Source organism: Anthonomus grandis, unplaced genomic scaffold, assembly GCF_022605725.1.
Source record: "Anthonomus grandis grandis unplaced genomic scaffold, icAntGran1.3 ctg00000121.1___fragment_1, whole genome shotgun sequence".
Taxonomy (NCBI): domain Eukaryota; kingdom Metazoa; phylum Arthropoda; class Insecta; order Coleoptera; family Curculionidae; genus Anthonomus; species Anthonomus grandis.
Window position 1 is genome coordinate 142,967 of NW_026088435.1, and position 19,430 is coordinate 162,396.

General features: G+C 34.7%; 1 protein-coding gene across 2 annotated transcripts; it reads left to right on the forward strand.

The window, feature by feature from the left end:
- The first annotated feature begins 723 nt into the window (after positions 1-723).
- LOC126749489 (uncharacterized) lies at positions 724-19,430 on the forward strand. Of its 2 annotated transcripts, none has more exons than XM_050459182.1 (6): positions 724-974; positions 15,634-15,766; positions 15,848-16,394; positions 16,456-16,724; positions 16,781-17,218; positions 18,517-19,430. In XM_050459182.1, exons 2-6 carry the CDS (start codon positions 15,642-15,644, stop codon positions 19,097-19,099), a joined length of 1,962 nt encoding a protein of 653 aa, XP_050315139.1. In that variant the 5' UTR covers positions 724-974; positions 15,634-15,641; the 3' UTR covers positions 19,100-19,430. The 2 variants fall into 2 exon arrangements, with proteins under 2 accessions (XP_050315139.1, XP_050315138.1); XM_050459181.1 differs by lacking the exon at positions 724-974 and adding an exon at positions 10,721-11,033.

Below are 19,430 nucleotides of genomic sequence, written 5' to 3' on the forward strand. Positions count from 1 at the left end.
TGCATAATTTAGTACAATATTTTTTTAAATTTTTTTAATTATCAGTGATAGATTAGGAGTTATCGCTAGTTGAATTTTGCTTCACGTCAGCTAGCCCTTGCTACGTCAACCTGGTGGAAATAAATTTGAAATAAATTTTATTTGGTTAATTATGGTGAGCACTATAATGTTGATAATGATCACTGAACCTCTAAACCCAATGCCATTGCAGATATCTTGGGTTTTATACATAGTGTCCCCTTTAAAGAAGCTTTGACAAAAAAATTGCTTATATCTTCTGTGGAAGTTAACCTACGATTATGATCATAATAATTAAATTTAAAGAATGCTTAACTATAAATCAAAAACTTATTATTACTTAAAAAGGAGTTATTGCCAGTTGAATTTTGCTTCACGTCAGCTGGTCCTTACTGCATCAACCTCCTGGTTTATATTGATAATTTTTGACCTACTGGCCCTTGAGCCGTGAAGTAAACATTAATTCATAGCCAATAGTTGCTTAAGTTGAAAAATAAATGACGTTCAGAGGCGTGCCTATAATAAACTAATAATACATCTCTTACACGTAAATTATTACGAATCTATGAATCGACTGATTTAAGTCAAAACCAGTTGACCGTCGCCGGAATCCAGCCCGCCCTGAATGAAATCCTACACATTTTCAATCTATTTACGTGATTAATACAGTAAATTGAAGCGAGCATGCCGAGGAACATTGCTTGAGTATCCTTTCTGGAAAATCGAGAATTTCCTTAAAATTAAAAAAAAAAAAGTTAAATTTTTTTTTAACGGGAAAGTGCGCGCTTTTTACGCTCATGTGACGCTCGATGGACGTTCCGAGGTGGAAAACGTGACGCGAAAATGCCCCTCGTTACGGACGGTTCGTTTTAGTTGGAAAATGGTTTAGGATTTTCTGTTGCGGTTTACTTGCTGCCATCTATCATGGGTTTTATTCGGTGGTTCACTAATTTAAGGTACGTACTAATTCAATTTTTGGATCCTATAATAATTACTCAATCGCTTGTTTTAGGATTATAAAATGTACAGGTTATATTATTTATTTAATTAGTGTGCCTGTATAGGTCGTAAAATCAGTTTTTTTTAAACAAAATTTCGGGCAAAAACCTTATTTAAACATTCCAGACAGACAGTGTATATTTGGTCCAGGTGGTAATTTCTTAAAAAATGTCGAATGTAAGAGTACCAATTTTCTTTATAGTTTTTAACAAGAATAACAATAAATGAATGAAATTAATGTTTAAAAAAATACCTACATTTAATTTATAGGCATGTCAAGGGTGTTGTTGAACCCTCTCGATTATATCAGGCAATTGATAGGCCACTATTTAGATTTTCCAAGCAATTGAACTAAGTTGACAAGATTTTTATGAATTAACAGGAATATTCTTAAAAAAGTTTTACTGGAAGTAAGGAAATTTCTTTCCAAGTAATTTCATATAAGAACGTTTCTTGTAACTTAAATACTTTCCGAGTTTGAGACAATTTTGTCACCAAAGGCCCAAGAGCCATTAAATTTGACTTTTCAACGTATATTGGACCAGCAAGATTTTTATTCTTTAGCGGATATTTTTTATCATAACTTGGGAACCACTTGAAATATTTTCGTTATTTTTCCACTTTAGTATAGTGAGGTTCTTGAGGATCAGTTCGAGACTAAAATCTTAATTATAGACCAAGAATTGGGATAGTTAGAGCATTTTTGATCGGCACATTTTTTTGGCTAAATTTCTTATCAAAATTTCAATATTCCTTCAAAAAATTTTGTGAATTAATAGGAATGTTCTTGAAAGAGTTTTACTGGAAGAAAGGAAATTTCTTTCCAAATAATTTCATATATGATCGTTGTTTGTACCTCAAAAACTTTGTGAATTAGAGGCAATTTTGTCACCAAAGGTCCAAGAGCCACCAAATTTGAGGTTTTTAAAACGTATACTATATACTTTAGCGGGTATTTTTGGTCATAACTTGGGAACCACTTGGAATATTTTCATGATTTTTTCACACTAGTGTAATAAAATTCCTGAGGATTAATTTGAGGGTAAAATCATGATTATAGACCAAGAATTGGGATAGTTAGAGCATTTTTGGCCGTGACACTTTTTTTGCAAAATTTTTCATTAAATTTTCAATATTCCTGGCAAGTTTTTCATGAATAATTCAGAATATTTTTGAAACAGTCTTACTAAAAGAAAGGGCATTTCTTTCCAAATAATTTCATATACGAACATTTCTTGTACGTCAAAAACTTTCTGAGTTAAAGGTAATTTTATCAGCCAAGGTCCCTAGATCCTCCAAAATTGAAGTTTTAAATCTTATAATGCAACATCAAGCATTTTATTTTTTAACAGACATTTTTGGTCATAACTTTGGAACCATTTGGAATATTTTCGTTATTTTTTCACATTAGTATAGTGAGGTTCTTGAGGATCAGTTTGAGGCTAAAATCTTAATTATCGACCAAGAATTGGGATAGTTAGAGCATTTTTGATCGGCACATTTTTTTGGCTAAATTTCTTATCAAAATTTCAATATTCCTTCAAAAATGTTTGTGAATTAATAGGAATGTTCTTGAAAGAGTTTTACTGGAAGAAAGGAAATTTCTTTCCAAATAATTTCATATATGATCGTTGTTTGTACCTCAAAAACTTTGTGAATTAGAGGCAATTTTGTCACCAAAGGTCCAAGAGCCACCAAATTTGAGGTTTTTAAAACGTATACTATATACTTTAGCGGGTATTTTTGGTCATAACTTGGGAACCACTTGGAATATTTTCATGATTTTTTCAGACTAGTGTAATAAAATTCCTGAGGATTAATTTGAGGGTAAAATCATGATTATAGACCAAGAATTGGGATAGTTAGAGCATTTTTGGCCGTGACACTTTTTTTGCAAAATTTTTCATTAAATTTTCAATATTCCTGGCAAGTTTTTCATGAATTAATCAGAATATTTTTAAAACAGTCTTATTAAAAGAAAGGGCATTTCTTTCCAAATAATTTCATATACGAAAATTTTTTGTACGTCAAAAACTGTCTGAGTTAAAGGTAATTTTATCAGCCAAGGTCCCTAGATCCTCCAAAATTAAAGTTTTAAATCTTATAATGCAACATCAAGCATTTTATTTTTTAACAGACATTTTTGGTCATAACTTTGGAACCATTTGGAATATTTTCATGATTTTTTCACACAAATGTAATGAGATTCCTGAGGATTAATTTGAGGGTAAAATCATGATTATAGACCAAGAGTTGGGATAGTGAGAGCACTTTTGGCCGTGAAATTTTTTTTGCTTAATTTTTCATCAAATTTTCAATATTCCTGGCAAGTTTTTCATGAATTAATCAGAATATTTTTAAAACAGTCTTACTAAAAGAAAGGACATTTCTTTCCAAATAATTTCATATACGAACATATCTTGTAGCTCAAAAGCTTTCTGAATTAGAGGCAATTTTGTCACCAAAGGTCCAAGAGCCTCCAAATTTGAGGTTTTTGAAACGTATATTGGACCAACAAGATTTATATTCTTGGTCATAACTTGGGAACCACTTGGAATATTTTCATCACTTTTTCACACTAGTGTAATAGGGTTCCTGAGGATTAATTTGAGAGTAAAATCATGACTATGGATCAAGAATTAGGATAGTTACGTCCGTTTTGGTCAGGACATTTTTTTTCTTGGCAAGAATTGAGTAACAGCTCCACTTATACCCAATATGTCTCCAATCGACTGGACAATTTGTTTATATTTTACTTACGTAACCACTACGGACGAGGAGAATAATTTCCTAAACTTCATAAGGGCCTAAGAAGAGATTAATTTGAATGCATACAATTTAATTTCTAAAATATATTCCCTAATAAGGAGATATTTATGTTGGAATATAGTATATAAAAAAACCTATATGTCTATCCTTCGAAAAAATATGGATCAAAATAAAATTACGTGAAGTAAAAACAATTCTTTCTCTCTCTGTTCGCTTCTAAAAAATTCTCAATTAAATATTTACTCTACCTAAAATGAAACAAACAAAAATGGCCATTCATTCATTAAATACAAAATGTGGCAAATCGGCCATTTAAGGTCCGATAAGACCTATTAAAAAAAAAAGTGGTAATTGCAACTTAATTACCGCACAATGATATGCAAAGAGAAATCTAACGTTTTCTCTCAAATAAAGTCGGTTTATTCAGCAAATATGTGACATAAAACGCGTAGGAAGCGCCACTCTTTCGTTTTTCCTTAAGGCCATAGAATTACGATTCTTAATGGTCTTTTATTAATTTGTACGAGGTCTACTCAATATTTTTATATCAAGTAAATGTGGCACATACCACATCTCTGCAAACAGTCTTGAATTAGCATTAGGATCTTGTGTTTTACGTACGCCCCTGGTGATGCAACTAAAAATCGAACTAAAAGCAGCAGCACTCTCTCTCTCTCTCTCTCATTCTGCCAATTTATTTTTGTCGAAATCCGAACTATTTTTGGATTTTTTTTCGTATTTTTTTCGAAAATTGCGCTCTATGTCGTAACACTTGTTTACATTGTCTGGTAACACAGTCGTTTTATAAATAGGGTTATTTTGCCATAATTTTTTTTTTCAAATGTGATTCGATTGGCACCTACGACGTTTTCGCCCAAAAACCGATCGTGTCCGTAGGCTCTTAAGTGTGAAATACCCAAAAATGAGTCGATAATTTATGCTCGATTGCGTCCGAAAAGATAAAATTTGAATATTAATAATTTCTTTAAAAGGAAAAACTATGTGGATTCGCTTGGTATAGGTGTGACGCAAAAAAACCAATTTGTTGAAATGTTATGGTCTCTACGACCCGTTTATGCAGATTAATCTACCAGGACTGGTCAAGAAAATATATAAATACGAAACAGCCCAATGTAATGTAAAGTAAAATTTAATAAGAAACAAAAGTTTCTTATTAAAACTCAAAAAAAAAAATCAAATATGTAGCTCATTACTTTCTTTAATAGGACAACTGAAAACTTGTATTAATACACCCTGTATATTAAACCCGCCTATCGAATAAAAAATTAAATTCTAAGCAAATGTGGTCCTTATTATTTTTCTCTAATGTTAAAAATAACGGAGATATTGACTATACGAGGTCTGGCTATTAGATAACGAGACCGGTTACGAAAAAGGGTTTTATTATAAAAATTATTATACATTCGAATGCTCCCCTTCAATATACTTCCCCCCCCTCGCCACACATCTTTCCATACGTTTTTTCCATTCATCGAATCAGTGCTGGAAGTCTTCTTTGGTGAGGGCCTTTAGGAGCTCTGCCGTTTTTTGCTTTACCGCTTCCATCGACTCAAATCGGGTCCCTTTTAAAGCAGATTTTATCTTCGGAAACAAAAAATAGTCGCACAGGGCCAAATCTGGCGTTTACGGCGCGTGTTCGAGCACTGGAGTGCGCTTACCGCCCAAATACTGCTTCACAGATAGCGCGTTAAGGGCAGGTGCGTTGTCCTGGTGCAAAATCCACGAGTTTTTACACAACTCGGGCCGTTTCTCACGAACTCGTTGTCGCAGTGTTACCAAAACTGACAAATAGTAAGTCTGGTTGACAGTCTGACCCTCTGGAACCGATTCAGTCATCACGATACCGTTAATGTCGAAAAAAACGATCAACATTGCCTTGAATTTTGATTTGGACATCCTTGCTTTCTCAAAATCTGTTGCTCGCAAAATCTCAATTGCCTGGAAATATTAAAAAATTAGTCCAGGAGCTTAAAACTCATAAAAATAATCTCAATTGCCTGGAAATATTAAAAAATTAGTCCAGGAGATTAAAAGTCATAAAAAATAATCTGAGTTGCCTGGAAATAATGAAAAATTACCAGGAGCTTAAAACCCATAAGAAATTATCTCAACTGCCTGAAAATATGAAAGAATTAGTCCAGGAGCCTAAAACCCATAAGAAAATCTCAATTGCCTGGAAATATTAAAAAATTAGTCCAGGAGCTTAAAACTCATAAAAATAATCTCAATTGCCTGGAAATATTAAAAAATTAGTCCAGGAGCTTAAAACTCATAAAAATAATCTCAATTGCCTGGAAATAATGAAAAATTAGTCCGGGAGCTTAAAACCTATAAGAAATTATCTCAATTGCCGGGAAGTATTAAAAAATTAGTCCAGGAGCTTAAAACCCATAAGAAAATCTCAATTACCTGGAAATATTAAAAAATTAGTCCAGGAGCTTAAAACTCATAAAAATAATCTCAATTGCCTGGAAATAATTAAAAATTAGTCCGGGAGCTTAAAACCTATAAGAAATTATCTCAATTGCCGGGAAATATTAAAAAATTAGTCCAGGAGCTTAAAACTCATAAAAATAATCTCAATTGCCTGGAAATATTAAAAAATTAGTCCAGGAGATTAAAAGTCATAAAAAATAATCTGAGTTGCCTGGAAATAATGAAAAATTAGTCCAGGAGCTTAAAACCCATAAGAAATTATCTCAACTGCCTGAAAATATTAAAGAATTAGTCCAGGAGCCTAAAACCCATAAGAAAATCTCAATTGCCTGGAAATATTAAAAAATTAGTCCAGGAGCTTAAAACTCATAAAAATAATCTCAATTGCCTGGAAATATTAAAAAATTAGTCCAGGAGCTTAAAACCCATAAGAAAATCTCAATTGCCTGGAAATATTAAAAAATTAGTCCAGGAGCTTAAAACTCATAAAAATAATCTCTATTGCCTTGAAATAATGAAAAATTAGTCCAGGAGCTTAAAACCCATAAGAAAATCTCAATTACCTGGAAATATTAAAAAAATTAGTCCAGGAGCTTAAAACTCATAAAAATAATCTCAATTGCCTGGAAATAATGAAAAATTAGTCCGGGAGCTTAAAACCTATAAGAAATTATCTCAATTGCCTGGAAATAATGAAAAATTAGTCCGGGAGCTTAAAACCTATAAGAAATTATCTCAATTACCTGGAAATATTAAAAAATTAGTCCAGGAGCTTAAAACTCATAAAAATAATCTCAATTGCCTGGAAATAATGAAAAAATAGTCCAGGAGCTTAAAACCCATAAGAAATTATCTCAACTGCCTGAAAATATTAAAGAATTAGTCCAGGAGCCTAAAACCCATAAGAAAATCTCAATTGCCTGGAAATATTAAAAAATTAGTCCAGGAGCTTAAAACCCATAAGAAATTATCTCAACTGCCTGAAAATATTAAAGAATTAGTCCAGGAGCTTAAAACCCATAAGAAAATCTCAATTGCCTGGAAATATTAAAAAATTAGTCCAGGAGCTTAAAACTCATAAAAATAATCTCTATTGCCTTGAAATAATGAAAAATTAGTCCGGAAGCTTAAAACCTATAAGAAATTATCTCAACTGCCTGAAAATATTAAAGAATTAGTCCAGGAGCCTAAAACCCATAAGAAAATCTCAATTGCCTGGAAATATTAAAAAATTAGTCCAGGAGCTTAAAACCCATAAGAAAATCTCAATTGCCTGGAAATATTAAAAAATTAGTCCAGGAGCTTAAAACTCATAAAAATAATCTCTATTGCCTTGAAATAATGAAAAATTAGTCCAGGAGCTTAAAACCCATAAGAAAATCTCAATTACCTGGAAATATTAAAAAAATTAGTCCAGGAGCTTAAAACTCATAAAAATAATCTCAATTGCCTGGAAATAATGAAAAATTAGTCCGGGAGCTTAAAACCTATTAGAAATTATCTCAATTGCCGGGAAATATTAAAAAATTAGTCCAGGAGCTTAAAACTCATAAAAATAATTTCAATTGCCTGGAAATAATGAAAAATTAGTCCGGGAGCTTAAAACCTATAAGAAATTATCTCAATTGCCTGGAAATAATAAAAAATTAGTCCAGGAGCTTTATTCAACCTTTATTCTGGGCGATTCAGGCGTCTTCCAATGCATCAATTGCCGCTTGGTTTCAACATCGTATTGAAAAATCCACATTTCGTCGCAAGTAATCATGTTTTTCATCAGTCCGGGATCTTCTTCTAACCTTTCAAGGAAATCCGAGCAGACCTGTTGACGCAAGAGCTTTTGGTCAGGAGTCAGGTTTTTTGGCACCAACTTCGCACAGACTTTTGTCATGTGTAATTCCCCGTGTAAAATTTTTCTAACCGTTTCTTTATCGGCGTTTACAGCTTCGGCAATTATCCGGGTGCTCATTCGACGATCTGCACGCACAATTTGGTTGATTTTGGTCACAGTTTCCGGAGTTGAAACAGTGACAGGGCGACCTGACCGCTGGTTATCTTCAGTGCTCTCTCGGCCCTCACTAAGGCGCTTACACCACTCAAGAACACGCGCACGAGAGAGAATTTTCCCCATAGGCCTCTTATAGCACTCCGTCGGGGTTTTTTTCAATTTAACGAGAAATTTAAGATTGATGCGTTGCTCTTGTTTTTTGTCACACATGGTTTTCGGCACGAGAAAAAAACACGTTCGTTTCAAACCGCTATTGCACGAATACTATAACAGTGACGAAAACGTGTTTTGGTACGTGCATAGACAAGATATCTACATACCCAACGCACTACTCGTTTTTTTCCCCGCACCCGTCTAGGGCGCCCTCTAGGCACGCAGTCTCGTTATTTAATAGCCAGACAATTTTGCCACCAAAGGTCCAAGAGCCATTAAATTTGACGTTTCAACGTATATTGGACCAGCAAGATTTTTATTCTTTAGCGGATGTTTTTGGCCATAACTCGGGAACCACTTGGAATATTTTCATAATTTTTTCACATTAGTATAGTGAGGTTCTTGAGGATCAGTTTGAAGCTAAAATCTTAATTATAGACTAAGAATTGGGATTGTTAGAGCATTTTTGGTCGCTATATTTTTTTGGCTAAATTTCTTATAAAATTTTCGATATTCCTTCAAAGGCCTTTGTGAAATAATACGAATATTCTTAAAAAAGTTTTACTGGAAGTTAGAGAATTTCTTTCCAAATAATTCTGTATGTGAACTTTGTTGCACCTCAATAACGTGCCGAATTATAGGCAATTGTGTCACCAAGAGGCGCCAAATTTGAGGTTTTTTGAAACGTTTGTTAAACTAGAAAATTTTTATTCTTTAGCGGACATTTTTGGTCAATTTGGGAACCACTTGGAATATTTTCATCATATTAAACCCGCTTATCGAATAGAAAATTAAATTATAAGCAAATGTGGTCTTTATAATTTTTCTCTAATGTTAAAAATAACGGAGATATCGACTATATGCTAAAAAATTTTAATCGTCAATAACTTCGTTATTTTTCATTTCAGAGCCATATAATGTAAAACAACTGTTACTTAGAATTTAAATATCTATCGTTTGGTAGCATCATATACAGGGTATACCGTAAGAAAAAAGGGCATTTTAGTGAATATTTCGAGAAGAGTGCCACCGAATTTAAAAGATTTTTTACCATTAGAATGAGCCTAAGAAAATACACAATTTTTTAATTTAAGCAACTTAGTAACTCTTATAATAGTTTATATACTTCAAAGTGATTTTTGAAAAAAAATTATAACCTAACCTCAATTATTATAAAGTTCTATAAAAAACATCATTTGTTTTTCAATATGGCGTCCATTTAACATTTCAACACTATGATTTTCCTGTCGTTTATTTTCTATGCAGATTTTTAGGGAAGTAAAATTGTTTTTATTTTTTTAAGCGAATACCATGCGTCGGACGAAAAAAAACCAGAAGATCAAATTTGCTAAGAAGCGATTGAGGAATTTAAAAATAATTTTTATTTTGAGAAAAAGCAGTGGCGTAGTATTTTTTTATTAAAAATATTCAATAGAAGACCTATAGGGACGCCACTGGCAGAGAAAAAAAAATTTTTTGCACATCAAAAAATGCCTCTTGGTACATAGAATACAAGTACCAAATTTCATAAAAATGTATAGAATATTGTTTAAGTTATTATTAAAAAACTGATTTTTTTTGAAAACTTTAACACCCTGTATCTCAAAAGTTAAGACGTTTAGGACATATATTTATAGGAACTTTTTTCCTTAAAATTGATCCAGGAATCACTCTCTTAAATATTAGCACTTAGTCTTTAAGGAACTGCCTTAGTTGATCATACTTTCATATTTTTTTCAGCATCAGCATATATAACTGGAGTTTTCTGTTGATAAATAAATGATAAGGCCCGTGGCTTTCGAGATGCCACCTGGCGACACGATTAAAAAACAAAATGGCCTCTGTCACACTGGTCACGCAGTATTATTATACCAGGACTGGTCAAGAAGATATAGAAGATTTCTTCATAAGCAGGGAAACTCAATATACTTTAGCCAGAAGTTTATACTAAGCAATATATCACCATACAAAAAAAAAACAGTTCAATATAACTATCAATGTGAACAATTTTTTACTCTCGTGTCTTGCGTGTCCAAAAAGGGCGGCATTGCAAGCCACGTCAATTTTCACCCAATACGAGGCGTCCAACTGTTATTTGAATGTCAAAAAAGGCTCTTATATGACAAAAACGTAGTTTTTCCTGTAAGCGCCAACACCGGCCCGCATGTAGGTAGTATATATTATTATTAAGAAACGACCGGCGGGCATATTGTAGAGTGGTAAAATAGGCATCGGGCAACCTAAGAACGCCCGTACGGGTTAATAATAACTCGGAAACGGGCGTCTAGTGCCAAATATGGTTCAATCTCGGGTTTCACGACGGCCAAATCGAGAATAAACCGGGATCGAGAGGCGGCGACGGGATCGGGCGCGAGCGTCCCGACGCCAGAAATAAACGACGCCGCGCCGCGACGCCAATTCTACGGCCTTCTACGGGCCAGTACGATTTTACGTTTATCCGCCCGGTATCCACAAAAAAAATTAAATAAACGGCCAATTTTTTTTTTTAATTATCCTAAGAATCAATTTTTTTTGAGTTTTCTAGTTTAAACAAAAAAAAATAATATTGTCATGTCACTTTGGTGACGCCACTGCTGTCTGTGATATTAGTACTTTAAGGAAATGATTGAGAGTAAGTCATAGAAATTGATTATATATTGAATTGTGAATATTTAGGAAAAAGGGCGACTGAGCGATGGCCTTGTAACAAGTGGCTCAGGCATTTCGCTTTATAAGTTCATTTTCTCTTTATTATACAGGACGTTTATTAAACAAATGTAAAATACAATTTTAATTCAATATTAATCTCGATATTAATACATATTTCACCATAAATTTACCGTAATATTGCTTTTTGCATTTTGCTTTTTGTGTGACACTTTCTTACACTTTTTCACTTCAATATAAGTCTTTGGGTATATAATTTAATATTTGTTTTCTTTTTGGTTCACAAAACTGTTTAAATCCTCTCGCGATAATACCCTCAGTAACCAGTCTGACACTTTTCTTTTAAAACTAATAAAACTTTCACAACATTTAATATCATCAGGGATTTTATTATATAGTCTTGGAGTTAGGTATAGCCAGCTTCTCTGTCCGCACATTTTTTTGCATTTTGGAATAATAACTTTATTTTAAGACCTTAAATTATAGTTTGTTTCGTTAGAAACTAAACTTTCTTGAGGTTTCTTAAACGATCTTAAGAGCATTCTATAACAGAAAAGCTGTCTAATATCCATGTCTAACACCACTTATGTCATATAATGTATCCGATGGAAAAAACCTACTTTTGTTAAATACAATTTTAAGTGCCCATTTTTGAGTTATTTCTAAACCTGTAACATGTGAGTTTAGCACTCCTCCCCAACCAATTATTCCAAAAATCAAATGTGACTGCACTAATGAAAAATATAGAGTTTTTAATTGATTCGTTGACAGGAAGTCTTTCAAATAGTTTAATTTTGGCATGACACATCTAATCTTTTGAACAACATATTTGATGTGATGGTCCCATCGGAGGTTGTTGTCTATAATAATTCCCAAATATTTTATAGTCTTTGTCGCAGGTATTGCTTGATTATCCACTATTATGCCTTGACAGTTTATTGTTTTATCATTGGGAGAGAATAATATGCATTTGGTTTTTTCAAGATTTACAGTTAATAAGTTAAAATCAAACCATTTTTTAACTAGCGAAAAATCCCTTTCTGCTTGAATTTTTAATTCCTCCCATGTTTCTCCCTTAAACAAAATAGTAGTATCATCAGCAAATGATATAGTTTTACCATTAATGTTCAGTTTAAGTAAGCCATTTATATACAAAACAAACAGTAGTGGTCCCAAAACAGTCCCCTGAGGAACGCCACAGGCTATCGACCCAGCCCCACTCATTATAAACTTTCCGATTATAGATAGAAAAAAAGGTACCAGCTTTCTTGTTATATTTTTTACTAATATACATAGATACAAAGTTGATTAAATTCGTAAAATTATGTACTTTTTTTACGCTGATTACATTAGTGAAAAAAAGAAATTAATTGATCAACCTGTTCGAGAAATATTAGCAAAAATTTACTTTTTTCTTATGCTACACTCTATATACTCTAACACCAATCGATAGGTATTTAAACTCTAAGTAAAAGTTGTTTTATACTCCATGGCTCTAAAATCAAAACTAAAGTAGTTATTGAGGTTTTAAATAAAGGGCGGCTAAGCGACGACCCCTAGAGAATCGATCTCTCGCTATCGATTGTGCATCTTTATAAAGAGTGTTGCAAAAAAAAAATTATAAATTTGTTGCTATATACAAAGTTAAACTAGTATTTTTTTACGCTGATTACAATGGCGAAAAAATCAAATTAATTCATCGTCTCGTTAAGGAAATATATACAAAAATGTACTTTTTTCTTAGGTCATAACCTGCAAATTATCTCACCAATGGATAGGTATTAAAATTCTAAGTAAAAGCTGTTCTATACCATATGCCTCTAAAATCAAAAATAACGAAGTTATTGATGTTTTAAATAAAGGGCGGCCCAACAAATGCCGAATATCTCGTTTAGTAATAATAATAACTTTTGCTTGTAATGTGACATGCACACAATCAACCCATCTGTAATTTTTTTAAGTACTTCATTCTTTAAGTAACATTCCACTATGTCGGTTTACGACTCATCAAAATTGAGCGGCAGGGGAAAATGACGGTAGAACAGAATAAGCTTTGAACACTCCAAACTGTTTTTCCGTTAAATCGGAAAGTTTTATTTCATACAAGACAAATTGAAGAGCGAATCCTCAGCAGTTCGATGAACCCAGTTTCCTCACTGAGGGATCATTAGAACCGGAGATATCAAAAAAAAGAAAAAAGCGACCAAATCATCGTGCGTCGTTATCGCAATGTCAAAATATATGTTTTTTTTAGGCCAAAATTAGCCATTCTTTTTTTACTCATTTCGAGTTATGTAAAAGCAGAAAACCTAATACTGCAGTAGCCTATATAGGAATCTAAAATAGGCCAATGAATCACACTCGCAATTCGTTTTATTTCGTAAAAAGTATCCTATTTTTAGCCTATCCGGAGTTTGTAAATAGTTTAATGCATACTAGAAGGAAGACATGTACGTACATACGTAAGCTAAATATAATTTTTAAAAAACCCGCTTACTACTACACTCAATCATTAATCAAATTGAATAGTCATCTGTCATTGTTTGACAATTGACAAACCGTTTATGACACTTCATTGACGGCTGTGAATTTGGACAGAGTCAACTGTCAAGATTTATTGTGTATTTTGTAATTTTCTTGTTCAATAACTAATTGATAGATGATGCTCTTAGAGAATATTTGTTTGAAGGAATAAATGAACATTTTCTCCTAAATCCTTGGGAAACAAATTATTAATACATTCGACTTTCATTTTGACTGATTTATATTTTAGCAACATGCATACTAGCAGACGTTTTCTTAATTTGCATACGAATAAATGTTAAGCAGCTTATTATGGTTATCGGAATTTTCATTATAAGGTAATAACATTAATTACAACGCCGGTTTGATTAATTGCCGAATTATAAGTGTTAAAATGAAATATGATCTTTGGAAATCGGTTGCGCGTGCGCGTCACGTACGATTTCTAACCTAGAAAAGACCTCCGATATGGTCTCAACAGTCATCAACAGTAGGCTGTGTCGTCACTGGACATATGACATTCTATCTGTTACTTGTCATAAACCTACATGTGATATTAGGGTGACGTTAGAGCCAGAGAATATTCGGACTAATAGGTGTAGGCAGTGACGTCACTTATCATGGACCCGACCCGAAAAATGAACGCTCTTATTGTTAAGGAACTTCGGCATATTTTATTTGTCACTTGACAAATATTTCTGTCAAAATTAATTTAAAATAATTGACAAATGCCAACAAAAGCGTTGAAAGCGTCAGAGTAATAGTATATTAGGACCAGTAAGCGTAGACTGTGACGTCATTTGTCATGAACACAAAACCTAACCTTAGAAATTTACAAATGGATACTCTTGCTGTTTACCCCTTTGGTTTTGATCTTTGACATTCTATCTTGCCACTGGTCCGTGACTTATAAGTTATGTTCAAATTTTATTATAATTTACAAAAGTCTTAAATATGATATTAGGATGACGTCAGAGCTATAGAATATTAGAACCAATAGGCGTAGACTGTGACGTCACTTGTCATGAAACCGACCTTAAAAACCCAAGAAACGAACACTACTATTGTTTAGAACCTTGGTTTTGACATTTGACTTTCTGTCTGTCACTTGTCAAATGCCTATAAGCTATGTTCAAATTATAATTGATATATATTTACAAAAGCCTTAAATTAGATATTAGAGCGACGTCACTTGTCATGAACCCAACATAACCTTAGATACCAAAAAATGAACACTCTTATTATTTAGGATCTTGGTTTTGACATTTGACATTCTATGTGTCAATGACCCATAAGTTATGTTCAAATTATAATTGACATATACTTACAAAAGCCTTGAATATGATATCAAAGCATTAGTAGGTATATTAGGACGAGTAACCTTATAAAACTCAAAAAATGAAAACTACTATTATTTCGAACCTTGGTTTTGACATTCTGTCTGTCACTTGTCAAATATCTATAAATTATGTTCTAATTATAATTGAAATATATCTACAAAAGCCTTGAATATGACATCAAGGTGACGTCAGAACAATAATATTTTAGGACAAGTAAGCGTAGGCTGTGACGACACTTGTCATTAAACTCGACATATTACGTTAGAAAATAGATACTCTCATTATTAAGCGCCTTGGAAATTTGACAATTTATTTGTCACTTGTCAAAAGTCTGTAAGTTTGTCATGTACCCGACATAACCTTACAAACACAAAAATTAACAGCCTTATTGTTTAGGACTTTGACATCTGTCACAGTTGACATTTAGCATCAAATATGAGATGAAGGTTAGAGCAACAATCTATCGGTTTAATGTCATATAAATTAGTCAATGGCATATAAATCAAGTGACGTATCAGATTTAACTTTGACAGTTGTCCAGATAACTCTCTTAGGTTGCCTCTCGGTCTAATACATGTAGAAGTGACGTTAAGTTTGCCGTGAGCGATTTTCATTGGCCAAATTAATTTCTTTAAACGGCAAAATGAACGTCAAGTTTATAAATTGTTGTTGGCGTGTTTTTGAAACCTGTTTAAATTTCAGAAACGTCTATGATGCAATCGGAAGTAGCTGAGGACACGCCCACTTGCCTAAAAACGCCGCCCATTGATAAAATGACTTTTTCCACTGCCAATGTTTTATCCGCCGAAAATTTAGTGAAAACGGAACCATTAAAGTGAGTCGATCAAAATTTGACTCTTCACTAGATTTGCGTCCATTAGCATCCAACTACGTTATATAATAAATAACATTTCAGGTCACAAAGGTTAAGGAACATAAACCTAGAAGACGACATCGAAAAGGTGGAGGTGGACTCGCAACAATCCTCATCCACCCCCAGCGAAAGTGACAAACCGGAGTTTATCCCGATCCCGGACTTCTCCTCGATCCCGGAAGAAAACCCCAACGAGTCAGTGAAAAACTGGCTGAACAAAATAAACGAGATCCAAAACAATGCCGCCCAAAAAAAGTCGAAGGTCGCTCAGAGCGTTTCTGCGCCTGCGCGTGTGGTCAAGTATCAAGACCTACCGTACATGGGGGAGATCACTTTGGATAACTCCAAACCGAGACGGGGCAGGAAGCCTAAGAAAGCCGACATTTGTCATCTGATTTACAAGAACTACGGCACGATATTCCCGGGCACGCCGAACCCTAACAGTTACCTGGAAAAACAGAGTCCGAGTCTGAAAAAAAACCTGGAAAAGGAAACGGAAGTCGTCAATAACAAAAGCGATGTCCAGAGCAAGATCATAAGCAGTCTGCTAGAGAAACGCTTGACCCAAGAAACAAGGAAGTCTGTTATGGTGAGTCTTATTTATAGAACACGCGTGTTAAAATTAGTTATCCGTCATTTTTAAAATTCAGTCTCGTGCCTCAACGAACCAACACGAGCCCCTGAACTTATGCATAAGGGACCTAAACCACTTAAAAATCGACCTTCTAAACAAATCCCCCACCCCAGAAGTGAAGTCTGAGCCCCACTCTGATGATGAGGTGGAACTGGTGACTGAAACGTCGTCCCCTTCACTGACCGTCAAGGGAGAACTGAGGTTTCCGTCCGTCACCCCCGACAGCATGTCCACCAGCAGCCCCTCGGACACACCTAACACCCCCGAAGGACAACCCCCCGGAGGGTAAGTCAAACCTTAATTAAAACCTATATATAAATAATCATTCTAAAACGGTTTAGATACGTTTATTGGCCCAATAACAACCTGTTCATCCATCCGATGGCCCTTCAGCAGCAACTAATGATGTACCAACGTCTGGCAGGCAATATGAACTATACGCTGCCAAGTCACAGCCCCAGACCTCCGCCTCCTGCTTCCACCAATCAACCCAAGTCAGAAGCCACCGAAAACTTACGGAAAATCGTACCGAAGTCTTCGAGACACCACCACTACCATCACCAACATGCCGACGTCAAGTCGAAAAGGAGCGCAAGTCTGAGCGAAAAGAATCCCGCAAAAAGGAAAAGATCCGCCATTTTTATACCCCCGATACCGACGGAGAATACCACGAATCCGGCCACCGAGGTGAGCATTTGCAAGTTCAAGTTCACCGGCGGTGCGAAGCCCAGTTTGCAGGAGAAGAAGATGCTCTCGGTGGATTCTGGTGGGAATTTCAGGTAAATTGCAGTAATATCATATTCACACATAAGCCTAGTAGAAAGTCAAATCGTGTTAGTAACCCAAAAACTAGGTAAAACCAGTGCTGCCAACTGACATTTAGTGACTTAAAAATGGCGCTTTATTGATTCCAAGCGATAGCACGTCGAACTTATAACCTCAAAACTGTTGCCTTCCTTGGACATGATTTAAAAAAAGCATTTCCATGATTTTTTCAGTAAAAAATGAAGAACATTCTAAGGTGCCTCTTGAAACAAAAATCAAGCTAATCCGAGCACTAGTGATGTATAAGTTATCCGAAAGTGTCTTTTTTCTTGAATAGGGTCTCCAAAAACTTGGGTAAAAACGCTTTTAATGCATGGATTTTTATGATGTATTCAATGGACGTTAGACAGCAGACCAAGGTACTTTTTAACACAAAAATTAAGCCAAGTACTAGAAGCGGAATTTTATTCCAAAGTCTAGAAGTCGAGTTATGGTCCAAGTTATCTGGAAGAGTCTTTTTCTTGGATATGATCTGCAAAAACTCATATAAAAAAGCTTCTATTTCATAGATTTTCATCATTTTTCCAATGGAAGCTAGAGAACAGTCCAATGCATCTTTTAACGCAATAATTGAACCAATCCAAGTACTAGAAATGGAGTTATGTACCTGTATTGCAAATAATTTGCTAAGTGTCAAATGTCACTTAACGACAGTTGGTGGCACTGATATTAAATTTGACAGATCGTTTTTTAATCTGTCACTCTCGTGACAGATTAAAATGGGGAAGACAATGCCAACGAGTTGCCTAAGCAGCGAGGCTTGACATGGCAACGCTATTTATTTTACGCGTAATATTAATGAAATTTACTCTTTAATTATATTGCTACTTTAAATAGAGTCACAGGTTCAAGATATGTGCGTATACTGAAAGATAAGTTGATCTGGCAACAACGTAATGTCAATTGGTTGGATCTTGTTGGCCATGATCCTCCGTAATCGGGTCGATTAAAACGTTGCCAAATTTAATTTATGGAATGTCTTGATTTTTATTGAAAATTTCCCTATTTTGCAAGCTCCCAATTTATTTATTATAAGGTTACAAGAGTTATGTGAAAATATCGAAATCTGACAACAAGGTAAAAGCCAAGCGGGCGGAACTAGTAGATCTAGGAGTCTTAGTAGACGAGGCAACTATTGCCAAGCGTAGCCAAATTTATCATTCAAATTTGCTACTCTCCAAGCAACGTTGCCAAACCAAACTGTTTCATTAAAAAGTTCCTAGCAATTTATTATTATTTTTTTAATTATCAGGTACTACAGCGGCACAGGCGACAAAAGCATGCGCGGCTACGAGTTCTTCCCCAGGGAAACCTTACAGCAGCAAGTGACCAACACTCAAGGCTCCAGCACCGGGGCTTTTTTGCAAGCCAGCGGGGAGAAAATCTACCCCGCACCGCCCCTGGAAATCACCGGCGGTACCTCGACCTCCGATTTCCTCCTCACCCCCGATTTGCCGGGATCGAGTCTCGCCTCACCCCAATCGGACTGCGGCAGTACCGGCAGTCAACAGCAACCACTTCTACGTAGCAACAAGAAGCGAAAATCGAGAAAGTCGATGCAAAGGGAGAAGCTGGAGCAGACGTTTAAGGAAAAGGGTTTTCTGATCCAGACGCAGCAGCTGGAATCGGCCGAGGGGGCGACTTATTGTAAGTTCAGGCAGCTGAGGAAGTTCACCAGGTACCTGTTCCGTTCCTGGAAGGATTATTTGCCGGGAAACGTGCGGGAGTTGAGCGAGAACGAGCAGAGGGAGCTGCAAGGGGGTGACGGGGGGCCAGTGGAGTTACCCACGGACGTTCTGGATATTTCCATGAAAACTGAAGATGTACCGAGTTAGGGCATGAGCAGGCAACATGACGTGTAAATGTTGATTTTTTTTTAACAATTTTTAACCAAAGATGGCTATTGTGACGTTTTTTTTTTAAGTGTGATTGTAGGATAAAGACAATTTTGTACAGGGTCAACTGGTGCTAATAATATTTCTTTAGCCCTATGGGCTTATGGTAATTGTTTTTTCTTTTATTTTTTTTTTGTAAATATTTGTTATGTGTATTTTAATTTGGTCTAATCTAGTCGGTAGTATAGGAACTTATTTATGCCACTTAAGCGGTATAAAGTGCAGACTTTTCTTATTAATTGTTAATATTTAATAAACTTTTTTGTTCATA

Coding starts and splice junctions, on each gene's coding strand:
- LOC126749489 (XM_050459181.1), top strand. Junction 16,725..16,780: donor GAAGGACAACCCCCCGGAGG/GTAAGTCAAACC, acceptor AAAACGGTTTAG/ATACGTTTATTGGCCCAATA. Junction 17,219..18,516: donor GATTCTGGTGGGAATTTCAG/GTAAATTGCAGT, acceptor TTTAATTATCAG/GTACTACAGCGGCACAGGCG.